Source organism: Scyliorhinus torazame, chromosome 8 (genome assembly GCF_047496885.1).
Source record: "Scyliorhinus torazame isolate Kashiwa2021f chromosome 8, sScyTor2.1, whole genome shotgun sequence".
NCBI lineage: Eukaryota > Metazoa > Chordata > Chondrichthyes > Carcharhiniformes > Scyliorhinidae > Scyliorhinus > Scyliorhinus torazame.
The window spans coordinates 149,190,580-149,216,460 of NC_092714.1; the positions used below are offsets into that span (position 1 = coordinate 149,190,580).

The 25,881-nt window shown below is 49.3% G+C and overlaps 1 protein-coding gene across 1 annotated transcript in view; it reads right to left on the minus strand.

Moving 5' to 3' along the window:
• Positions 1-5,970: 5,970 nt before the first annotated feature.
• Positions 5,971-25,881, minus strand: part of cltrn (collectrin, amino acid transport regulator) — a 61,061-nt gene continuing 41,150 nt past the window's right edge. The window contains exon 6 of the mRNA XM_072514348.1: positions 5,971-8,962. Coding sequence (XP_072370449.1) covers positions 8,812-8,962 — 151 coding nt within the window. The 3' untranslated portion in view covers positions 5,971-8,811. The remainder of the gene's footprint in view (positions 8,963-25,881) is intronic.

The following is a 25,881-nucleotide window of genomic DNA, read 5'->3' on the forward strand; positions in this document are numbered from 1 at the left end:
CGAGTGGCCACCCGTTTTCGGCCGGACCCACCGGCGTAAATCACAACAGGTCCTTACCAGCGGCACCTGGCTCCACGGGCGGCCTGCAGAGTCCTCGGGGGGGGGGGCGCAGGGGGATCTGGCCGGCGTGGAATGGCCGGTGTGATTCTGTGCATGAGCTGGGGTTCCCTTGGGGCCGGCGCGGGTTCAGGGAATCCCGGCCAAGGTGTTCGGCAAGAGGGTGGATGTGAGCGAGAAATCTTTTATGCAGCAAACGTTAATGGCCTGGAACTCATTGCCTATTAGGGTGATGGATGTGGCGATGGTGATTGATGTAAAAAGGAAATTAATTGGGTGAGGGCTTGAGGGGAAAAAAACAGGATAAAATGGGGGTATGGTGCCAATGGATTGGTCTACTGAGAGTTTGCATGAACTCAATGGGCTGAATGCCCTATCTCTGCGTTGTACTAAGTTTGCAGCTGTATGACCACTCAGACTTGAACATATATCCCAATATTTTATCCTCACTGGCTTCACATCCTAAAATTCCTGATCTATTGGTTTTGTTATCAGAGGAAAGGCAATGCTTCAGGCAGACGGCCCCCTGTCACCTGCTCAGATGAACCAGAGATGACTAATAATGGAGGCCCTGCAAAACCCAGACATAACTATTCCATTGCCTAAGAGACAAGTATACTTACTGCGAGTCCTTTTCCTGCTTCTTTGTGAAATGAGTTATTTTGACCCTGTGTTAGCCTAAAAATTAGTTAAGTATGTTGTGAATAATTTATTCACATAGTTAACATTTCCATTATTTATTAAACCTCTGAATCTGGTTTACGAACAACTAATGTCAACTTGGCTCCGTTACAACCTTGGTTTTTGTTGGTTGGAATATTAGCCTAGCAGTCTTATTTCCAGCCAATGAGAATCTATCTCTTTGAATGGTGCCTACAATTTGGTTTTGTTCCCAATTAGTCTCTTTTTCCATTTTCATTTTAATTTGGATACTACTTCTTACCATATCTTCTTCCCTTTTTAAAAATCAACTTTGAAACTCTTTTTACCTGCCTTGATTCCGTCTGAATTGAAGTAAATGCTGCTAATGTTCCCATACAACTGTGTCCATTTTTCTCACCAACTCCTACAGAGTGTCTTTCTTACTCTTGCTCTCTCCCTTCCTGCAGCCCAAAGGATTCCCTTGGTCTCTTTCCATGCAGGTTTTGCCGTCTCCGTGCACATTGAACACAATGCCCCTTTATCTGGGGAGTTAGTTGTCCAGATGGTGATTTCCAAAATCTGGAAAGTGTATGACTGAGGCCCATGTGAGTGGATTGTACTGTATGTGGAGACAGAGCTGTGAAGAAAGATACTAGGACTTGGCTTAAGTGTATCCTCAAAATGGTAGAAAAAACATAAAGGTAGAGTATTTCTTAAATGGTCAGAGGTTGTGAAGTATTGATGTCTAAAGGGACCTGGGTGTCCTTATTCATGAGTCGCTAAATGTGAACATGTAGGTGCAGCAAGCAATCAGGAAGTCAAATGGTATGTTGACTGTCATCATAAGAGGATTTGAGTACAGGAATAAAGATGTCTTGTTGCAATTGTATAGAGTCTTGATGAGACGGCGCCTGGAGTATTGCGTGCAGGTTTGGTCTCCTCATCTAAGGATATACTTACCATAGAGGGACTACAATGGAGCTTCAGCCCAGGATGGCACGGTTGTCTTTTGACTGAGGAAACAGGTCCTGTATTCTCTAGAGTTTCAAAGATTGAGAGGTGATCTCATTGAAACCTGCAAAGTTCTTACAGGATGTGGCAGAGTACTTGGAAAAGGATGTTACCCCTGGCTGGTGAGTCTAGAACCAGGGAACACAGACTCAGTTTCAGGGATCGGCCATTTAAGACTTAGATGAGGAGGAATTTCTTCCCTCGTAGGGTGTTGAATCATTGGGATTCTCTACCGCAGAAGTCTGGGAAGCTCAATCATTGATAGAGCAGGGACAGGAATGGTTGTTGCAGGTTCCGGGGTTTAGATATTTCAGTAAGCTCAGGGAAGGTGGTAAAAGAGGGGGAGGGGTGGCATTGTTAGTCAAGGACAGTATTACGGTGGCAGAAAGGACGTTTGAGGAGGACTCGTCTACTGAGGTAGTATGGGCTGAGGTTAGAAACAGGAAAGGAGAGGTCACCCTGTTGGGAGTTTTCTATAGGCCTCCGAAAAGTTCCAGTGATGTAGAGGAAAGGATTGCAAAGATGATTCTGGATAGGAGCGAAAGTAACAGGGTAGTTGTTATGGGGGACTTTAACTTTCCAAATATTGACTGGAAACGCTATAGTTCGAGTACTTTAGATGGGACCATTTTTGGCCAATGTGTACAGGAGGGTTTCCTGACACAGTATGTAGATAGGCCAACAAGAGGCGAGGCCACATTGGATTTGGTACTGGGTAATGAACCAGGACAGGTGTTAGATTTGGAGGTAGGTGAGCACTTTGGTGATAGTGACCACAATTCTGTTACGTTTACTTTAGCAATGGAAAGGGATCGGTATATACCACAGGGCAAGAGTTAGAGCTGGGGGAAAGGCAATTATGGTGCGACGAGGCAAGACTTAGGATGCATAGGATGGGAAAGGAAACTTCAGGAGATGGGCACAATTGAAATGTGGAGCTTGTTCAAGGAACAGCTACTGCGTGTCCTTGATAAGTATGTACCTGTCAGGCAGGGAGGAAGTGATCGAGCGAGGGAACTAAAGTAGTTGAATCACTTGTCAAGAGGAAGAAGGAGGCTTATGTAAAGATGAGACGTGAAGGTTCAGTTAGGGCGCTCGAGAGTTACAAGTTAGCTAGGAAGGATCTAAAGAGAGAGCTAAGAAGAGCCAGGAGGGGACATGAGAAGTCTTTGGCAGGTAGGATCAAGGATAACCCTAAAGCTTTCTATAGGTATGTCAGGAATAAAAGAATGACTAGGGTAAGAGTAGGGCCAGTCAAGGACAGTAGTGGGAAGTTGTGCATGAAGTCCGAGGAGATAGGAGAGGTGCTAAATGAATATTTTTCGTAGGTATTCACACAGGAGAAGACAATGTTGTCGAGGAGAACACTGAGATACAGGCTACTAGACTAGAAGGGCTTGAGGTTCATAAGGAGGAGGTGTTAACCATTCTGGAAAGTGTGAAAATAGATAAGTCCCCTGGGCCGGATGGGATTTATCCTAGGATTCTCTGGGAAGCTAGGGAGGAGATTGCTGAGCCTTTGGCTTTGATTTTTATGTCGTCATTGTCTACAGGAATAGTGCCAGAAGACTGGAGGATAGAAAATGTTGTCCCCTTGTTCAAGAAGGGGAGTAGAGAAAACCCCTGTAACTATAGACCAGTGAGCCTTACTTCTGTTGTGGGCAAAGTCTTGGAAAGGTTTATACGAGATAGGATTTATAATCATCCAGAAAGGAATAATTTGATTAGGGATAGTCAATATGGTTTTGTGAAGGGTAGGTCGTGCCTCACAAACCTTATTGAGTTCTTTGAGAAGGTGACCAAACAGGTGGACGAGGGTAAAGCAGTTGATGTACATAGATCCCTGAAAGTTGCCACCCAGGTTGATAGGGTTGTTAAGAAGACATACGGTGTGTTAGCTTTCATTGGTAGAGGGCTTGAGTTTCGGAGCCAAGCGGTCATGTTGCAGCTGTACAAAACTCTGGTGCGGCCACATTTGGAGTATTGCGCGCAGTTCTGGTGGCCGCATAATAGGAAGGATGTGGAAACATTGGAAAGGGTGCAGAGGAGATTTACCAGGATGTTGCCTGGTATGGAGGGAAGATCTTATGAGGAAAGGCTGAGGGACTTAAGGTTGTTTCCGTTAGAGAGAAGAAGGTTAAGAGGTGACTTAATTGAGGCATACAAGATGATCAGAGGATTAGATAGGGTGGACAGTGAGAGCCTTTTTCCTCGGATGGTGATGGCTAGCATGAGGGGACGTAGCTTTAAATTGAGGGGAGATAGATATAGGACAGATGTCAAAGGTAGGTTCTTTACTCAGAGAGTAGTAAGGGCGTGGAATGCTCTGCCTGCAACAGTAGTGGACTTGCCAACATTAAGCGCATTTAAATAGCCATTGGATAAACACATGGATGATAAGGGAATAGTGTAGATGGGCTTTAGATTGGGTTCACAGGTCGGTGCAACATCGAGGGCCGAAGGGTCTGTACTGCGCTGTTATGTTCTATGTTCTATTGAGCATATTCAAGACAAAAATCGATAGATTTCTGGACTCTAATGACATCAAGGGATATGGGGTTAGTGGGGACAAAATGGCATCGAGGTGGTGGTGCGCCACCCTCTTGAACTGCTGCAGTCCTTGTGGTGTAGGTAGACCCACAGTGCTGTTAGGGAGGGAGTTCCAGGATTTTGACCCAGTGACAGTGAAGGACTAGCGATATATTTCCAAGTCAGGATGGTGAGTGACTTGGAGGGAATCTTGGGGGTTTTGCTCGGTATATTCTGCCTTTATCTTTCTAGGTTGTAGAAATCATAGGATTGGAAGGTGCTGTCTAAGGAGCCTTGGTGAGTTACTGGAGTGAAACTTGTAGATGGTACACACTGTTCATCAGTGGTGGAGGGACTGATTATTTGTAGAAGAGGTGCAAATCAAGCGGGGCTGCTTTGTCCTGGATGGTGTCATGCTTCTGGAGTACTGTTGCAGCAGCTGTCACACAGGCAAGTGGAGAGTTTTCCATCACACTCCTGACTTAGTATAGTATTTCTGGCCGCTGTCAGTGTTTTCTTTTTTGCCGTGTTGTAGCACTCTCCAGAATTCACTGTGAATACATGGTGAGACGTTTGACTTTTGCACTGCTATTGTTGGTTCCCACAGACTATTTGGCTGCAAACGTGAGTGGTGTGTTAGGCATGTCTCTCTGAATGGAACGTGATTTTTAATTAATTCATGGCATGTGAATAAATTGGCAAGTCCCATCCCTAATTGTCATTGAGAAGGTGGTGGTGAGCTGCCTTCTTGAATCGCTGCAGTACATGTGGTGTAGGTACATCCACAGTGAGGACGTTCCAGGGTTTTGATCCAGCGATAATGAATTCACTGTTGTTAATGTAGGTAATAGAGGTCGGGGGTTTGCAAGGTGCTGTTAAAAGGCACTTTGCGACTTGCTACAGTGCACCTTGTACATGGTACACACCACTTGTGTGCAGCAAGGAAGACATCACAGAACAGAATGAAAGGGAGGAAGAGGAGAAGGGCAGCACATAAGAGGCCACATCCTCAGGAGGCCTTCAGGGAGCTTTTCTCCCATGTCCTACTAACTGAGGAACTACGTTTGAGGCAGCTTCACATCACCAGGAAGGCAGTCAATGAGTATATCACCTGTTGCAGTCACAAAGCCAGTCTAGAACCAAGGCACAGTTGGCATTGTCTGTGACTGTAAAAGTTACTGTGGCCTTTAACATCCACGCCACAAGTTCCTTCATAGTCGTGAGGTTATTCTGATAGGCACTCCTGACCCCCAATGGAGTTGGCTTTACGATAATGAAGGGTGGTGGACTTCAACCTCATAATGAACATGCACTTCCTGTCAATCCGGTTAGACCTTAAGGCCATAAGATGTAAGTGCAGAAGTCGGCCATTCGGCCCATCCAGTCTGTCCCACCATTCAATGAGCTCATGACTGATCCGATCTGATAATCCTTAACTCCACTTTCCCGCCTTATCCCCATAACCCTTGATTCTCTTACTGATTAAAAATCTGTCTATTTCAGTCTGGAACATGCTTGACATCCCAATCTCTACAGCCCTCTGTGGTAAAGAATTTCCCAGATACATTCCCCTCTGAGAGAAGAAATTCCTCCTCATCTCTGTCTTAAATGAGTGACCCCGTACTCTGACATTATGCCCTCTGGCCCGAGGTTGGCAGCTTAGAAGGCTGTTTACCTTCTATTTCTCGGCTTTTGTCTTTGTTTCCACAGCAGAAGAAGTGTAAACATAAATAAAGAGGATGAACTAACTGAATTTAATACAAGTAAAAAAATGGAATGCAAAACAAGGAATTTCCAGGAATTAACAGTTTGCATCCCAGTAAATTGAAAGAAACCACTGTTTAAATTGTAGATGTGTCAGTCATAAGTATTCAACATTTAAAGATTCAACAATAATGCTTATAAGTTGAAAGTTTCCAGTGACATTCCATTATTGGCAGGTCATGTTGCAGCTGTATAGAACCTTAGTTAGGCCACACTTGGAGTATAGTGTTCAATTCTGGTCGCCACACTACCAGAAGGATGTGGAGGCTTTAGAGAGGGTGCAGAAGAGATTTATCAGAATGTTGCCTGGTATGGAGGGCATTAGCTATGAGGAGCGGTTGAATAAACTCGGTTTGTTCTCACTGGAACGAAGGAGGTTGAGGGGAGACCTGATAGAGGTCTACAAAATTATGAGGGGCATAGACAGAGTGGATAGTCAGAGGCTTTTCCCCAGGGTAGAGGGGTCAATTACTAGGGGGCATAGGTTTAAGGTGAGAGGGGCAAGGTTTAGAGTAGATGTACGAGGCAAGTTTTTTACACAGAGGGTAGTGGGTGCCTGGAACTCGCTACCGGAGGAGGTGGTGGAAGCAGGGACGATAGTGACATTTAAGGGGCATCTTGACAAATACATGAATAGGATGGGAATAGAAGGATACGGACCCAGGAAGTGTAGAAGATTGTAGTTTAGTCGGGCAGCATGGTCGGCACAGGCTTGGAGGGCCGAAGGGCCTGTTCCTGTGCTGTACATTTCTTTGTTCTTTGTTCTTATTCAAGACAGGAGAAAGAAAGAAATCGGAGTGGAATTTAGCTTGGATGACACCACTTCAGCCCACCGTTGGAAGAACGGATTGGAAACTCTTGTCTTCTCTCCAAGGGGTGCCCAACAATGCTGTGGGCAGCCTCGGGCCTCCAGTGCAACCAAATCAATCCAGTGGCAATCCAGTCAGAGGCCAGCATCTCTCCAGTACTGGCAGTGTCACTCAGAGCAGTGGCAGCTGCTGGTAGATTTTTGAGGCCTTTACCAGGGATCATCGCAGGAGACAGGTGAGGGGTGGTTACATTGGGAGTCACAGGGAAGAGGCCAGCAGCAATGGAGGGTGGCGGGAGGTGGGGTTTGTTGGATGCAAGAACAGGATGAGTGTCTCCAAACAGACACACCGCTTCCTGACACCAAGTCCTTTGAAAGACATGGTGTGCCTCTGAAAGAAGGGCATCAGCTGGATGGGCACTGGCAGACAGGAACTCAGGACGAGAGAACCCAAGAGCCACCGCTAACTCCCAATAGGCTCAGAGATAATGGCCTTTAGATGGCTTAGTAATTAACCGGCGGGTGGGTTCTTTGTATCAGCCCATTCTCGCCATTGATCGAACATGGGTCCATTGTGATTATGTGGGCTCGCCACCTAGCCCACTCTGGTGGGTTCCATGAACTCCAAGCCCAGGAAACGACAGACCAATCAGTTTAAGGCTGGAAAAGTTAATGGAATCTAGGACAAAGGGTGGGATTCTACAAGGAGGTGGAGGCCTCATCACCTGGCTTAAAAGTCAGGTCGAACTTGCCTCCATATGGCTGTGTCGCTCGATGCAGAGCTAACAGCTGTTGGTCCTTTAATTAACTCAGGGTGAGACTTCTGTCCCCATCTTAGGGAAAGTCCAACCTCCAAGAGTGGATGTACTTCCCGTCCCCCCCCCCCCTCCCCCTGCCATCCCACCCCACCATTGGTTTGGAGAAGACCCATAAGTGGTCATTCATTTGTTGAAGGGTGAATGGGCTGCCCAACATGCTGCCATTGGTAAAGTACCAATAGCAGCAGGTAGGCAACAGGCACAGTGCCCCTGCCATGCCAATACATTTTAGGCCCCCTTCCCCAATCTGCTCTGGGGTGGGGTAAAGGGACTTAACATTTTGCCTAGAGATTGAGCAGCTGAAAGGGTACCAGCTGATTCTTTGTTGTGAGACTGAGTGGGGAGGGGTGTGATGGGCGTGGACGGTGTTACAAGGTTGCTGGCTGCTTGAGGGTCTGGATGCAAGATGCGGGTGGGTATGGGGAAGGGATGGTTGAGGGAGGGAGGTTAGTTCAGGGGTTGAAGGTGGATGGGGAGGGGGGGTTGCAATGAATGGGGTGGGTTATCACGCTAAACCAATCCCGGTTGGAATATAACAGACAGCTCCTTCACAACAATCAAGAAACATATCTCCGGACATGTCAGCAGATGACAAACCAGTTAAGATTATTGTCTATTATTAACAGGAGAAGGTTTGTGTATGGCTTGTTAGTAATTATTATAAATGGTATTTTGCAGAAGATTCCAATTTACTTGATCCCATGTGAAATCATGATTTGATGTTTAATATGTTAAATAGACAAGAACTGTCATACTGAGGTGAAAGTGTTTCCTCATTTGAACACTACTTTCTAATTCTGCGCTTTTTAATGAGGTTATGGTGTTAATTAAGGGGATTCTCACCCCTTTTCTTCAACATCTATAGCAGCACGTCCCCCGTGCATTAGCCTGTGTGTGCTGAATGTTGGTCAGAAATGGAGAAAAGTCAAACGCCAGGATCATATAATGCAGCCACTCCAAATTTGCTGCCACAGAACCCCTGGATTTTTGACCACCTCACAGTTCTGCCTATTTAACACAAAATAAACATAGACATTCAGAAAGAAAACAAACAAAATCGAGATGATCCATGGGTTAGTATTTGTTTCTAAGATCTCTTACGAACATCTAAATCCTCTGTTTAAAATACAGTGCAGCAGTAGGTGGTAAAGAACTTTTCAGCAGACTGTGAGTAGTTGATTTTTATAGCTGGGTTAGTTTATCATCTGGATACAAAGCTTCATTTTTATGGCCTTCAGTCCCATCCAGTGGATTACAGGAGATCCCATTCTCAATTCCACTGAGACTTTTATCTTCGTTTTCTTCATCTCGCTCTTTGGAGGCTCTTGTCTTCCTACAACAGATGTTCAGAACAAACATTATGGTGTTGTACAACAACTGACTCGAACCCCCTCTCCAACCTGGGTTCGAAGCTATTCATTGTTATGGTGTGAGCCCTTATTTTAAAACTCTTTGTTACCAAAGCAGGTCTGCCTGCCAAACATATCATTCACAATAAAATATTTAGAAGCTACTTCACATTATTCCTCTTCTGGTTTCATCGGCACAGTAAGGGGGCCAGGTGCAGGAAAGAATTGAAGTGGTTTATTTCACACAGAATAAAGATGCAGTTTGATTATTATAGGTGAGACGACATTAGTTACAGCGCCAGGGACCCAGATTCATTTCCGACCTTGGGCGACTGTCCGTGTGGTGTTTACACGTTTTCCCTGTGTGTGCGTGGGTTTCCTCCGGGTGCTCGGGTTTCCTCCCACAGTCTAAAGATGTGCAGGTTAGGTGGATTGGCCATGATCAATACTGGGTTTACTGGGATAGGGTGGAAGAGTGGGCCTAAGTAGGGTGCTCTTTCGGAGGGCCGGTGCAGACTCGATGGACCGAATGGCCTCCTTCTGCACTGATCGGAATTCAATGGATTAGCGGCGGTCCGGTCTCCTGCTTCATCTACTCCCCCCCCAAAGAGGAATGTCAGTCCCAGAATGCCCTCTGTGTCTATTCGGACTGGAAAAGCGAAGGGTATCCCACAATAATTCTAAACTCACTAACGTGCACACCTTTGGACGAGTGGGAGGAAACCGGAGCACCCGGAAGAAATCCACACACACACGGGGAGAAAGTGCAAACTCCACACAGACAGTGACCCAAGCCAGGAATTGAACCTGGGGCCCTGGAGCTGTGAAGCAACTGTGCTAACCACTGTGCTACCATGTTCCCCCCTACCGTGCCCATTGTACATATATGGCTCCTGGCACTGCCCTTGGAACCGGTGACAACGCCGGGGAGAGACAGGGGGCAGAGCCGGGGGTGAGACGGGAGTTCCATGGCGTGTGATTGTCTCCATTTTATTATTTTTCCAATCGGGGGTGCCATGATCGTTTAAAACCTTAAATTGCTGATGGGGCTGGCTCATTCAGAGCTTGTCCCACCAGAATGATGTTGTGGGGCTCACTTTTCATTGTTTCTCGTTAGTGAGTTTAGAATTATGGCGGGAAAACCCGGCAATGCCGTCGGCGAGATACCCTTCGCTTTTCCCGCCCGATTCGACACTTTGACAAAAAATCTGAAAATTAAGCCGATGGTCAATATTTAGATTGCAGATTTATTAATTGAATTTAAATTCCACCAGCTGCCATGGTGTGATTTGAACCCGTGTCCTGAAAGCTTTAGACTGGACAGAAAGTTTTCATGGATTTTTATAAAGAAGGATTGTTTATTCATTTATTCACCCCAAAAGTCTACAGCTACATCACTCACTTCACATACACACACGAAAACAGAGAATAGTGCACTTTTATAAATCATAAACAGAAGTGTTACACCGTCAGATCACTGTGAGACTGTGAGAGTGAGTGAACATTAGGCTTTGTTAACCATGAACTTGCCTGCCAGAGTCGGCTGTACAAATGAGTGCCACCCACAGGTGGCCGGCCTATATATGGCCACGGTGAGTGCGGAGCCCGAGGCGGAGCCCACCAGCATTCCAGTACAGGACCTGGAAGTAGCTCGTATCACCACTTCCAGGTCATAGGTCACAATAGGTCACATCATTATACAGGCAGCTCATGCATTAGGTGAATACATTCACAACATTGACCCCCGTTAAAAAAATCAAGTCCAGCGGGGGTGACGTGGGTCATTAAATATTCAGTCTGTCTGGAGGCCAGATCGTTCTTTTAGACCTCCTCAGCTCTGGCGATGCGGCGGGCATGGTTGTTGCAGGTGGTGACTCCAGGGGCGCTGTGCCTGGAGCTTGAGCCTCGGTCCGGCGTGTCGGAGGCGGTTGGGGGGGTAGGGGTAGTCAGGGGAGTGGTGGGTGGCGGCAGTGCCGGCGCGGGACAATACAGGAGACCCAGAGGGGCATAAGGGGCGCTGGGGTGGCGATAGGCAGCGGGGAGGGGGCACGTTGGCAGTGGAACCAGCTGGCGCCAGGTCTCGTAGGGAGACCGTATCTTGCCGTCCGTCCTGGTGCGCGATGTAGGCGTATTGGGGGTTGGCGCGCAGCAACTGGACCCTCTCGACCAGGGGATCGGTCTTAAGGCTCCTCATATGCCTCCGGAGAAGGACAGGTCCTGGAGTTGTCAGCCAAGATGGAAGAGAGACCCCGGAGATGGACTTCCCAGGGAAGACAAACAAACGGTCGTGAGGGGTCTCGTTCGTGGCTGTGCAGAGGAGTGATCTAATGGAGTGGAGGGCGTTGGGGTGGACGTCCTGCCAGTGGGGGGTTGGAAGACTTCTACACCGGAGGGCCAGAAGGACGGCCTTCCATACCGTTGCGTTCTCCCTCTCCACCTGCCCGTTTCTCTGTGGGTTATAGCTCATAGTCCTGCTTGAGGCGATGCCTTTGCTGAGCATGTACTGATGTAGCTCATCGCTCATGAACAATGTGGCCCGGTCGCTGTGGACATAAGCAGGGAAACCGAACAGTGTGAAGAACTGTGCAGTGCCTTTATCACAGAGGCTGGGGTCATGTCGGGGCAGGGGACAGCGAAGGGGAAGCGGGAGTACTCATTGACGACAGTTAGAAAGTATATATTACGGTTGGTGGAGGGGTGGGGCCCTTTGAAGTCAATACTCAGGTGCTCAAAGGGCCGGGAGACCTTTACCAGGCGGGCCTTGTCTGGCAGGTAGAAGTGAACTCCGCGCAGACCTGGCAGTCCCTGGTCATTGCCTTGACCTCCTCGGTGGAGGACAGATTGCGGGCCTTAATGAAGTGGGTAAGCCGGATGACCCCCGGGTGGCAGAAGTCATCGTGGATAGTCCGAAGTCGGTTATCTTGCGCGCTGGCGCATGTGCCGCGGAACAGGGCATCTGGGTGCTCATTGAGCTTCCCAGGACGATACTTGATATCGTAATTGTAGGTGGAGAGTTTGATCCTCCACCTCAAGATTTTGTCATTTTTTTATTTTGCCCCGTTGTGCGTTGTCAAACATGAAAGCGACCAACCGCTGGTTGGTGATGAGGGTGAACCTCCTACCAGCTAGGTAGTGCCTCCAGTGCCGCACGGCTTCCACTATGGCTTGTGCTTCCTTCTCAACCGAGGAGTGTCAGATTTCGGAAGCGTGGAGGGTTCTAGAGAAGAATGCTACTGGCCTGCCCTCCTGGTTGAGTGTGGCGGCCAGTGCGACGTTTGACACATCGCTCTCTACCTGAAAAGGGGCGGACTCGTCCGCCGTGTGCATTGCGGCCTTGGTGATGTCGGCCTTGATGCGGCTGAAGGCCGAGCGGGCCTCAGCCGTCAAGGGAAAAGTGGTGGTTTGAATAAGTGGGCGGGCTTTGTCTGCATAGTTGGGGACCCACTGGGCGTAGTAGGAGAACAGCCCCAGGCATCGTTTGAGGGCTTTGAGGCTGTGGGGTGGGGGGAGTTCTGTGAGTTGGCGCATACGGTCAGGGTCGGGCCCTAGGACTCCGTTCTCCGCGGCGTAGCCGAGGATGGCCAGTCGGGTAGTGCGGAAAATGCACTTCTCTTTGTTGTATGTGATGTTGAGGGATTGGGCGGTCTGGAGGAATCTCTGAAGGTTGGCGTCATGGTCCTGCTGATCATGGCCGCAGATGGTCACATTGTCCAAGTACGGGTAATTAGCCCGCAAACCGTACTGGTCCACCATTGGGTCCATAGTTCTCTGAAAGACCGAGACCCTGTTAGTGACACCGAAGGCGACCCTGAGGAAGTGGAAGAGTCGGCCGGCTGCTTCGAAGGCAGTGTAGTGGTGCTCTTCCAGGTGGATTGGGAGCTGGTGGTAGGCCGACTTCAGATCGACCGTTGAGAACACACGGTATTGTGCGATCTGGTTGACCATCTCCGCTATGTGGGGGGGGGGTAAGCATCCAGTTGCGTGAAGAGGTTAATGGTCTGGCTGTAGTCCACAACCATCCGGTTCTTTCCCCCGGTCCGGACGACCACCACTTGTGCTCTCCAGGGCCTGTTGCTGGCTTCGATGATCCCTTCACTCAACAGTCGCTGGACCTCCGACTTGATAAAAATCATGTCTTGGGAACTGTACCGCCTGCTCCTGGTGGCGATGGGCTTAAAGTCAGGAGTGAGGTTCGTAAAGAGCGAAGGGGGGGGGGGAGACTTTGAGGGTCGCGAGGCTGCATCCCGTGAGGGGGACAAGGGTCCGCCGAACTGTAGGGTCAGGTTTCGGTGACTACATTGGAAGTCTAATCCAAGCAGTAGGGGGGTGCAGAGGTGGGGGAGGGCTTAGAGCTTAAAACGAGTGTACTCTGCACCCTGCATCGCGAGATTGGTGACACTGTACCCCCGGATCTAAACCGAATGGGAACTGGAGGCAAGGGAGATTGTTTGTGAGGCGGGGTAGGTATGGAGGGAGCAGCGCCTTACCGTGTCAGGGTGGAAGAAGCTCTCCGTGCTCCTGGAGTCGAAAAGACAGGGGGTCTCGTGCCCGTTGACCCGGGCACTGAGTTTTTCAGGTGCTTTGGCTGCGATTGATCGAGGGTGACTGCGCCAAGCTGCGGGTAGCCTGTGTGGTCGGTGGTATCCCAAGATGGTGGCCTCCATGAGTCGCATGTGTCGGGCTGGGGTGAAGATGGCGACCAAGATGGCCGCCCCCATCGGTCGCTCATGTCAGTCGGTGCCGGAGCCAGCGGCCAAGTTGGCGGCCCCCACGAGTCGCAGGTGTCGGACGGTGTTGGAACCGGCGGCCAAGATGGCGGCCCCCAAGAGTCGCACGAGGCTGGTGACGCGTCTGAAGGGGGTGTTCCGGGCAGGCACACAGCCACATTGCAGGGTCTGTGGGGCTGCGAGTCCATGGGTAGGGCCTGGTGAATTTTCGATTTCTGGGCCTTAGGTCGGCCGAGACAGACTCGAGCGAAGTGTCCCTTTTTCCCACAGTCGCTGCACGTCACTGTGAGGCCTGGCCGGGGGTGTTGACCCTGGCTGCAGAAGTAGCACTGCCGTTCCCCGGGCTGGGCTGGCAGGTGCGCGGCACAGGCCTGTGACGTTGTCGAGTCCGACGGGGGCCGCGACGAGGGTGTCCACGAGGGGTTCGCCGGGCCGGCGGGGAACGCACTGAGGCTCTGGTAGGCCACCTCTAACGAGGTAGCTAGCTTTACCGTGTCCCGCAGATCAGAGGTCCCGTTTTCCAGCAGGCGCTGCCTGATAGAGTTCGATCAGACCCCCGCCACGTAGGTGTCCCGGATCTGTAGGTTCATGTGTTCCTCCGCGTCACATCCCGATAGCTGCAGTTAGAGTCAGGGTTTCAAGGTACTCGTCCAGCGATTCCCCGGCACGTTGACGGCGAGTAGTGAGGAGGTTGCCATGATATACACCAGTATATCATGGTGCAGGTGCACACACACTGATTGACACACAGCAAGACGAATCAACACACACAACACCGCAGCTAATCACCAGTTAGAGCACACTCACTATAAAGACAGGGGGCATCAGAGTTCCCGCTCAATCGGGATGCAGCCTCCTACAAGGACAGAGCTTACAACTTACAGCACAGATCCTCACCATGTGCTGAGTGCATAGACTGGTTCGGACAGGCATAGGTCTTTAGTTTAATCTAACATCGTGTTAACCCATAGTGAAAGTATGTTCAACAGTTTCTAACTTAATAAAAGTGTTGCACTATTTTAAGTGTTGGTGGCCTGTATGTGTTCCACGGATCCAGAACACCCAACACATCATGATACCAGGAGTTGAGGGATATTAGAACTTTTCTTAGACCTACCTGCAAGTGATCTGCCTTCCACCAGCATACAGTCATCCTGCAAAATGGACAGCGTCCGCCTGCCGCCGCCGCTCCACATCACCGGTAACCTGGGGGCCAGCAGGAAGATATTCAAACAGCGCTTCCAGCTCTACCTGGAAGCCACAGATCGGGAAGATGCCGCGGACACCAAGAAGATCGGTCTCTTCCTATCCACGGCCGGGGAACATGCCATCCACATTTTCAATTCTCCCACCTTTGCCGATGATGAAAATAAAGCAAAATTCAAGACGGTCCTCCTCAGGTTTGGCACTCACTGCAACATAGAGGTGAATGAAAGTTTCGAGCGCCATGTATTCCAACAGCGTTTACAGGGTAAGGATGAACCTTTCCAGTCCTTTCTCACCCATCTCCGCATCCTTGCACAGTCCTGTAATTACGGGCCCACCTCCGACTCCATGATACGCGACTGGATCGTTTTCGGTGTTCAGTCGGACCCCCTACTCCAGCAGCTCCTCAAGGTAAAGCAGCTCACCCTAGCGACTGCCATCGAGACCTGCGTGCTACACGAACACGCCACTAGTTGGTATTCCCACATCCAAGCGGCTGAAACGGCGCGGCAAGGTCCCCACGAGGCAGAACGGGTCCAAGCAATCGAACAACTCCAGGGCCTCAGTCTGGATGAGGGCGGCCATTTTGCACGCTTTCCGCGGACTCCCACGCTTGTGCGCAGCGAACGAGGGACAGCGACGTCGACGAACGTACTGCGCAGGCGCGCATCATGTACGGCCGCACCGTGCATGCGCGGTGGCGCAACGAACGTACAGACGCGACAACATGCGGCAACTGTGGCTCCGCCCACTTAAAGAGGCACTGCCCTGCCAAATCCCGACAATGTCTGAGATGTGGCAAACTTGGACACTATGTTGCTTTATGCAGATCAGCTCAGCCTGCCAATTCGTATCGCTCCAGCCAGCCTCGCAGGAATGTCCGGGCCATCCAACCCATGGTCACCGAGTCCGATGCGGACCTACTACCCGATATTGACACCGAGGACCCGAAGACACCTTTTCGAGTCGGTATCGTTACAAAAAACAGGGTGTCCCCGAAGCAAAGAATCCAGCCTCTATCGGTATACAGCATCGATCCAGACGATGAGTGGTGTGCCACCCTGACGGTCAACTGGTCCCAAATACGATTCCGCTTGGACACTGGTGCCTCCGCCAATCTCATTGCGCGGTCTGACCGCCAAAGCCTTCGTGTCAAACCAGTCATCCTCCCATCAGCCTGCCAGCTACTAGATTATAATGGCAATGCCATTGCTGCCAGCGGCTCGTGTCAGCTCGAAGTGATGCACAAGTCACGCAAAGCCATCCTTCCCTTTGAAATCGTGGGCTCCTCGAAAGCCTCCCTGCTTGGTGCGCAGGCATGCAAGCTGTTGCACCTAGTTCAGAGACTTCACTCTCTCTCTCCTGCTGTCGCGTCTGCCTTTCAGGACACCGACTTCAGGGCGCAGCTCGACGCCATTATCAACCAGCACCACGACGTCTTCGAGGGCATGGGCACGCTCCCGTACACCTACAAGATTTTATTAAAACCGAATGCCACGCCTGTAGTGCAGGGTCCCAGCACCCCTTAAGGACCGCCTCAAGCAGCAGCTGCAGGACCTCCAGAACCAAGGAGTGATTTCCAAAGTCACGGAACCGACCGACTGGGTCAGTTGCATGGTATGTGTAAAAAAAGCCTTCCGCCGAATTGAGAATTTGCATTGATCCCAAGGATCTAAATCGCAATATCATGAGGGAGCAATATCCAATTCCCAAGCGCGAAGAGCTCATATGTGAGATGGCTCGCCCCAAGCTCTTCACCAAACTCGACGCCTCAAAGGATTCTGGCAAATCCAGCTCGAGAAATCCAGCAGGAAACTTTGCACATTTAATACCCCCTTTGGCAGATATTGTTACAACAGGATGCCGTTCGGGATCATATCTGCATCAGAAGTGTTCCATTGGATTATGGAACAAATGATGGAAGGCATTGAAGGTGTACGCGTCTATGTCGACGACATAATCATTTGGTCCACCACCCCGCAGGAGCATGTTAGTCGCCTCCAGCGCGTATTCAGACGTATACATGAGCATGGCCTCTGCCTCAACAGGGCCAAATGCTCTTTTGGTCAGACGGAACTCAAGTTCCTCGGGGACCACATCTCCCAATTGGGTGTGCAGCCGGATGCGGACAAGGTAGCTGCCATCACAGCTATGAAAACACCAGAGGACAAGAAATCCTCCGATTTCTGGGCATGGTCAACTTTTTAGGGAAATTTATCTATAACCTCGCCTCTCATACCAAGGCTCTCAGGAGCCTGGTCAGGAAGATGACAGACTTCCAATGGCTCCCTGCCCACGAGCGCGAATGGAGAGAACTCAAAACAAAACTCACCACGGCCCTGGTCTTAGCTTTCTTTGATCCAGCCAAGGAGACCAAAATTTCGACCGATGCCAGCCAATCCGACATTGGGGCAGTGCTCCTTCAACGTTGAGGCCTCATCATGGGCCCCCGTTGCATATGCGTCACATGCGATGACCCCCACGGAGCAGCGCTACGTGCAGATAGAAAAGGAGTGCCTGGGCCTTCTGACCGGTGTGGTTAAGTTTCACGATTATGTCTACGGACTTCCTCAATTCACGTCGAGACCGACGCAAAGACCTCATCATTGCTGACGCTCTGTCAACACTCCATGTGACCCAGCGGGATTTGTCTGCCAGGTTGACGCCCATGAGGCATTCGCGGCCTCCCATCTACCTGCCACGGATGAACGCCTCGTCCAAATTCGCCGCGAGATGGCGGCTGACCCCTTGCTGTCCTGCGCCACCTAATGGACAGGTAGCTCAAGGGCTAATGCCCTCAGTTCTATAATATCAGAGATGATCTGGCGGTAGTAGACGGGGTTCTTCTAAAACTGGACCGCACTGTCATCCCGCATAGCATGCGCCAACTTGTCCTGGAACAACTACACGAGGGCCACCTTGGCGTGGAAAAGTGCCGCCGACGGGCCCGAGAGGCAGTGTACTGGCCCGGCATTAATGAGAACATAGCCAACATAGTGCTCAACTGCCCCATTTGTCAGCGCTTCCAGCCGGCCCAACTACGTGAGACCCTGCAGCCCTATGAGTTGGTCACGTCACCATGGACCATGGTGGGCATCGACCTGTTCCACGCGCTGGGTAGAGACTATGTCCTGATCATGGACTACTTTTCGAATTACCCGGGGGTGATAGGGTTGCACGACATCACCTCGTCCCCCGTCATTCGTGCATGTAAAGAAACATTTGCTCGACACGGCATCCCGCTCACGGTTATGTCGAACAATGGCCCCTGCTTCGCCAGCCAGGAATGGTCCAACTTTGCCAGGCGGTCCAATTTTGTCCATGTGACATCCAGTCCCCTGTACCCCCAATCCAACGGCAAAGCGGAGAAGGGAGTACATATAGTCAAACGGCTCCTCTGCAAGGCTGCCGTGCTGGGTCCAATTCCCACCTTGCCTTGCTGGCCTATCGCTCTGCCCCGCTGTCCACTGGCCTGTCGCCAGCCCAGTTACTCATGAGTCGTACCCTGAGGACGACGGTGCCGTCCATCCATGTCCCAGACCTCTACCACGTTCCGGTCCTTCGCCGGATGCAGCTGTCTCGTGCACAGCACAAGGAGGCTCTTGACTCCCGTGCAGCTGATCTCCCTGCTCTGGCTCCTGTTGACAACGTCCGCATCCATCTTCTGGATGGGGGCTGGTCTGCGACTGCTGTTGTCCTTCGACAGGTGGCTCCCCGCTCGTTCCTGGTTCGTCTACCAGATGGCTCCATTCTGCGCCGCAATCGACGCGCCCTTCGTCGCGTTCCACGCTCGCCACATGATCCTCCACTGTTGCCTCGCCCTCCTGCTGACCCTGCCACGGACTATGCAGAGCTCCCTGTCACTCTGCCTCCCCCTGATTCTGACGCAGTCCAGCCCACTCCTGAATCGCCGGCTCTCGACCCATCCTTGAGGCGGTCAACCAGAATTTGTCGCCCACCTCAGAGACTTAATTTATGAACTTTGCGGACTTATAGACTCTCTGAATTATTTTGTTGCTTTGTTTGATTGTTTCCCTGGTTTGTATATAGTGTTGATCTCGTTATTCTTGTTGCATACTGCTTCTCTGCAACAGGCACCTTCCCATGTAAATAGCTTAGTTCGCATGTACGTTGTCCTGTAAATATGTCTTCGCACCCCACACGTAGTTAGGTACATTCTCACCATACATTATTTATTGCCACACACATACATTCTTTTATAAAAGGGGGGATGTCATGATATACACCAGTATATCATGGTGCAGATACACACACACTGATTGACACACAGCAAAACCAATCAACACACACAACACCGCAGCCAATCACCGCAGCACACTCACTATAAAGACAGGGGGCATCAGAGTTCCCGCTCATTCAGGATGCAGCCTCCTACAAGGACAGAGCTTACAGCTTACAGCACAGGTCCTCACCATGTGCTGAGTGCATAGACTGGTTCAGACAGGCATAGGTCTTTAGTTTAATCTAACATTGTGTTAACCCACAGTGAAAGTATGTTCAACAGTTTCTAACTTAGTAAAATAGTGTTGCACTATTTTAAGTGTTGGTGGCCTGTATGTGTTCCACGGATCCAGAACACCCAAAACATCAGAGGTGTTGGGCGAACACCTCATTTACAGGCCTCACAAAATGTGCCTTGAGATTTGCGACCGCCGCCTCGTACATGGCAGCTTTTTCAATCATCACGGAGATTCGATGGCTCACCCGAGCGTGGAGGATTCGCAGCTTGAGGGTTTCCGTGGGAGGCATTGTGGAGGAGTCGAGGTAGGCATCGAAGCATCAAAGCCAATGTTCCAAGATCTCCTTGGCCTCTGATGCGCACGCGTCAAGTTCGATCTTATCTGGCTTTAGAGCGGCTTCCATGGTGCTGTCGATGGTTAATAAATTGTTATACCGTCAATTCACTGTGAGACCGTGAGAGTGAGTGATCATTAGGCTTTATTAACCATGAACTCGCCTGCCAGAATCGGCTGTACAAATGAGTGCCACCCACAGGTGGCCGGCCTTTTTTTGGCCCCGGTGAGGGCGGAGCCAGAGGCGGAGCCCACCGGGGTTCTAGTACAGTACCTGGAATAGCTCCTATCACCACTTCCAGGTCATAGGTCACAATAGGTCACATCATTATACAGGCAGCTCATGCATTAGGTGAATACATTCACTACAAGAAGGAAAATTTGTAAATCACATGTTACAGTAGAAACCCAAAGTAACCCAGGACGGTTTGAACAAGGTTCCAAAAAGAAAACTATATCTACAGCCACAGGAGGGCATTCTGGGACTGACATTCCTCTTTGAGAGGAGAGCAGATGAAGCAGGAGACCGGACCGCCGCTAATCCATAGAATCCCTACAGTGCAGAAGGAGGCTATTCGGGCCATCGAGTCTGCACGACCCTCCGAAAGAGCACCCTACCTAGGCCCACTCTCCCACCCTATCCCAGTAAACCCAGTATTGATCATGGTCAATCCACCTAACCTGCACATCTTTCGACTGTGGGAGGAAACCGGAGCAGCCGGAGAAAACCCACGCAGAGACGGGGAGAAAGTTCAAACTCCACTCAAACAGTCATCCAAGGCCGGAATAGAACCAGGGTCCCTGACGCTGTGAGGCAGCATTGCTGACCACTGTACTATCGAGTCATCCATAATGATGGAGATCAGCCAGAGGAGCAGCTCGTGCTACTTTTGAAGAGAGAGTGGATGAGAAAAATAGTACCCTCATGAGTGTGACCAGGATTCCAAATTGCCTGACTGTTCTGGTAAGGATACCAATGACAGAGGACAATCTGATGCAGGTACTGACTTTCACAAAGGGAAACCAGGAACAGAAGCTCTGCAAATGGCCAAGGTGACTCCTGCAGAACACAAAAGCTGCCTCCCGAAACCCTGAAGTCAATTCATAGATTCATAGAATTTACAGTGCAGAAGTAGGCCATTCGGCCCATCGAGTCTGCACCGGCTCTTGGAAAGAGCACCCCACCCAAGGTCAACATCTCCACCCCATCCCCACAATCCAGCAACCCCACCCAACACTAAAGGCAATTTTGGAACTAAGGGCAATTTATCATGGCCAATCCACCGAACCTGCACATCTTTGGACTGTGGGAGGAAATCGGACCACCCGGAGGAAACCCACGCACACACGGAGAGGATGTGCAGACTCCGCACAGACAGTGACCCAAGCCGGAATCAAACCTGGGACCCTGGAGCTGTGAAGCAATTGTGCTATCCACAATTCTACCGTGCTGCCGGAAGTGACTAAACTGCTGGTATACTAGCTGCTGATCTCAGACACACCTCAGATGTACATGGGAGAGTAACTTCACCAAATCTAGTAGAGACAGCAGAATAACAACCTCACCCAGTAAAACATTGCAGAGTGAAAGAACCTGAGGTAACATTCAGCACTATTCCAGATGTTGCCTTGACTGCTGAAGCCCTCAAAATGCCGATACCTAGTCAACAAGGAACTCACACTGGCATGGGAGCAGAGGGTGCACAGGATGACAGCCACAATCAGAATGATGAAACCCGACAGCATCAACAGACGTATCGCTAACTTCAATTGATAATAATCTTCATTTTTCTCTTTTTCATAGCATCATAGAATCCCAACAGTGCAGAAAGAGTCTATTTGGCCACCCGGAGGAAACCCAGGCAGACACAGGGAGAACGTGTAAATTGCACACAGACAAACATCCAAGGTCAGGTTAGGTGGATTGGTGCTGTGAGGCAGCAGTGCTAACCACTGTGCCACCTTATCGGGGTGACCGTCGGATTCATTCTTGACTACGACATTGGGATTGCCTAGCACAGCATTCCGGGTGCAGGGATCATTGGATGTACTTAAGCAACTGGATAATTTTACCAAGAAATGAGATTGATGGATCAGAAAACTTCAGCCCCTCTACAGCTACACAACTTTGACAGAAGCTGACTAGGTCTCATTCCTGTGAGAACAAACAGCTAGCTGCATTCCCTATGAAGGGGTCGCATGAAAGAGAAAGAAGCAAACATCTGGTTTCTACCTTCATACTGCTCACCAAAAGCAGGAATCTCTGTCTAATGATTCAAATGGGGTCCAGGAGGACTATGGAGAACATGTGTCCTACACGTCCTCTAGGAGAGCGGAGAACACAGTTGAAAATTGATGCCACTGATACAAGAGCCTATGAAGTTGGGGGTTTGGGAGCAGTATGATGTGCAAATAGTGAATAGTAGTTCAATGAGTATAATGGAAGACTTGGGGGCGGGGCGGGGGGGGGGGGGGGAGGATGCTGTATAAAGGGTTAAAAGCTATTATGCTAACTGCTAACATATCATCAGTGATGTCAGATCTCATGTCACTGGAGCTCAGGGAGAGATGCTTCTGGAAGAAGCCTCGTGCTTATCTATCCCTGAACATTACTGTTTCTAGTTAATGAATGTTTGGAAGTTCCTGGATGTACTGTTTCAAGTAGTCTCTGTTAAACACACCCTGGGACCGTTTCTTATGATACTTCTGATTGCAGGTCAAAGGTCAGCAAAATCTAGCAACCTTAAAGCCAGCAGCGGCTTTACATACCAGTCCGAGCGAGAACATTCTGTACAGGATCAGTATCACTATGGTAACAAGGCTTGCAACACACTCCAAGGTTTAAAGTAGACAAATGAATAGTATCATTGGCAACAGCCGGATAATTGCCACAATTAATTTATTATTTTATTTTAGTTGACAAACAGGATCAACACCAATGAGAAAGCCAGAATGTTATACCAGACGCGAGGAATTTCAGAGCAGACACTTCACAAAACCTGCTCGCAATGACCTCCCTTTTCGTTATGTGTGGTGATGTTCCGGAGAATAGCATTTCAATTCCTTTTCCACACACGCCAGCAAAGGGTAATCAGGGAAAACACTCAACGGGTGCATAACAGTTGGGGCTGGATGACTTGTACCAGTGATGTACAAAATGCTCGTTAGACAGCTAGAGTACTGTGTGCAGTGCTGGTCCCCACACTATTGGAAGGATGTGGTTGCAGTAGAGAGGGTTCAGAGGAGATTCACCAGGATGTTGCCTGGGATGCAGCGTTTTCTCTATGAAGAGACAAGGCACCTTCTTATCAATCCCCTCTTGATCAGGCTGTACAATCTTTTGCCCCTCCTTCGCTTCACTTGGGCTTTCCTTTACCACTTTAACAAACCTCACTGTCTGTGGTGTTGGGTGCTCTGAGGTATGGATGAACCAACACGGTTGCGATTGGTACAACGCAGTTTTATTCCAACTAGTTATTTACAGATCTGTCTTGGTACTCAGCACGTGGTGACTGTGTGAGTGTCTTGTTAATGAGGTCCTGGCCTTGTCCTGTCTCCAGATGGACTGGCCACCAGGTGTCGTGTTTCTTGTCTTTTACTGTGTCTGCTCTTGTCTGTGATTGGCTGTCATGTTATGTGTGCTAATTGGTCTGTTGGTCTGTCTATCATGATGTGTGTGTTGTGATGTGTGTTTGAATATCATGACACTGTCTAATCCTGTTTTACCACATCAGCTTTCCCAGTGCTTTTCTTCAACCACCAACACTGTGACTTTACATGGCCTAGTTTATTACAGTGAAAACATTTGAAACTTTTCATTGCTTTTCCACCCTCCTGGATTTCATTTTTAATCTGAGGTACACTCTCCTGATTATCTCCCATCAGATCACCTTTACCTTTACCACTTGAATATTTCTCATGTCCCCAGTTTCTATCCCTCACCGGCTGAAACTGATGTCAGAAACCAAGCTTTGAATAATGAACTAATTCATAATCATCTGCCATTTCTGCTGCTAATCTCGCAGTTTTAACCCTCTGCTCTTCCACATGAGTTCTCACTACATCAGGAATTGAAGTTTTAAACTCCTCCAAAAGTATAATTTCTCTGAGAGCTTCATATGTTTGGTCTATTTTCAAAGCTCTTATTTACCTATCAGAATTACTCTGTTTGAGCCTTTCAAATGCCATGTATGTTTGACCAAATTCTTCCCTTAAATTTCTAAACATTTGTCTGTAGGCTTCAGGCACCAGTTCATATGCACCCAAGATGGATTTTTTCACCTCCTCATACATCCCAGATACCTCCTCCGGTAATGATGCAAGCACTTCACTAGCCCTACCTATCAGCTTTATTTGAATCAGTAATACCCACATGTCCTGTGGCCATTTCATTTGTTTAGCTACCTTCTCAAATGAAATGAAAAAGGTTCCACATCATTCTCGTCAAACCTTGGCAATACTTGGACATATTTAAATAGATCCCCACCAAGCCTTCGACTTTGACGCTCTTTCTCACTATCCACATCACTATCATCCAACTGTACGTTTCCCTTTACGTCTGCCAAATTTAACTGACTGTTAGGTTTCATAGCCATTTTCTGAAGTTCAAACTCTCTGTCCTTTTCCCTTTCCTCTCTATCTCTTTCTTTTTGTTCTGCTGGGGCTATTCTTTCTTTGTTTCTTTCTTCGCTCTCCTTTTCTTTTCCCCCGATCTGTATCTCCCTCTCTCTGTCTTTTTCTCTCATTGCATATTCAAGCTGCTTTAATTCTTTTTCATGTTCAAGTTACTTAATCTGCAACTGGATATTTGCCATTTCTAATGAGTCAGACTGTATCTCAGGCAAGTTTAAATGCTTAGCCACCACCATAATTACCTCATCTTTTCGCATTTTGTCAGGTAATGTTAACGGCAATGATTTTGCCAAATCTAACAGTCTGCTTTTAGTCTCTGTCCGTAAGGTACTGTGTGTGACCGTCTCCACCCCTAAAAACTTCTGAGCCTCTGAAAGAGCCATTGTCCACAACACACTCCCCACTTAAACTATAATACCACACCTGAAAAGCACCCACAATATGCTCACCCCTCACTGTCTTTAATTTCACTAAGCCAATCCAATAGTAAGACTTTTATCCCCCTCGAGCCCCCAATTTGTTACGGGCCAGAGTTTTAGAGAACCCCCAAAGTGTATCATGGAGGTCACCTGACCCACAACTTTTAATAGATTGTGGTATGGTGAGCACACGGCCCACTCTACAGGTGTGGTACAGCAGAAATGGAAAAGTATTTTTTTTAAAGCAAAACAATGTTTATTCTATGAACTCAAGTTAACCTTTTTAAAACATACAGTGAACATCTTAGCAACCATTAATTCAAATACAACTCCCAAAGAATACAACACTAAGTAATGCTTAATAACTTCCCAAGCAACATCCAGAAGACAGAAGAAACACTTTTCAACAGAAGCACATTAGGTTAAAGTCATTATTTTTCTTAGTTTTAAATCACCAGGAACGATTTACAGTCTTTAGATTACAGAGAGATTCATACACCTTCTGGCTGTGACTGCAGCTATCCAGCTCTGAAAACAAAACTAAAACACACCCTGCAGCCTGCTGAAAAATGAAAGTAAAAAGCTGACAGACAGCCCAGCTCCACCCACTCTCTGACATCACTGCAGTAGTAAACACCTATTTCTTAAAGGTACATTTCTTAAGCACCCATTTCTTAAAGGTACTCTCACATGACAGCAGAAGGAGACCATTTGGCCCAACAAGTCTACACCGACCCCCTGAAAGAGCACTCTACCTAGGCCCACTCCCCCGCCCTAACCCTGTAACTCCATGGGCGGGATTCTCCGACCCCCGCTGGGCCGGAGAATCCCGCTCCCGCCGGCTGATGAATTCTCCGCCGCCGGGGTTTTGGCGGGGGCAGGAATCGCGGCGCGCTGGTTGGCGGCCGCTGGTAGCGCCCTCCCCGGCGATATTTCCGCCCACGATGGGCCGAGCGACCGCCCGTTTTAGGCCGGGCCTGCCGACGTAAATTAGACCTGGTACTTACCGGCGGGACTGGGCTCTGCAGTGGGCCTCCAGGGTCCTCGGGGGGATGCGGGGGGATCTGGCCCCAGGGGGTGCCCCCACGGTGACCTGGCCCGCGAT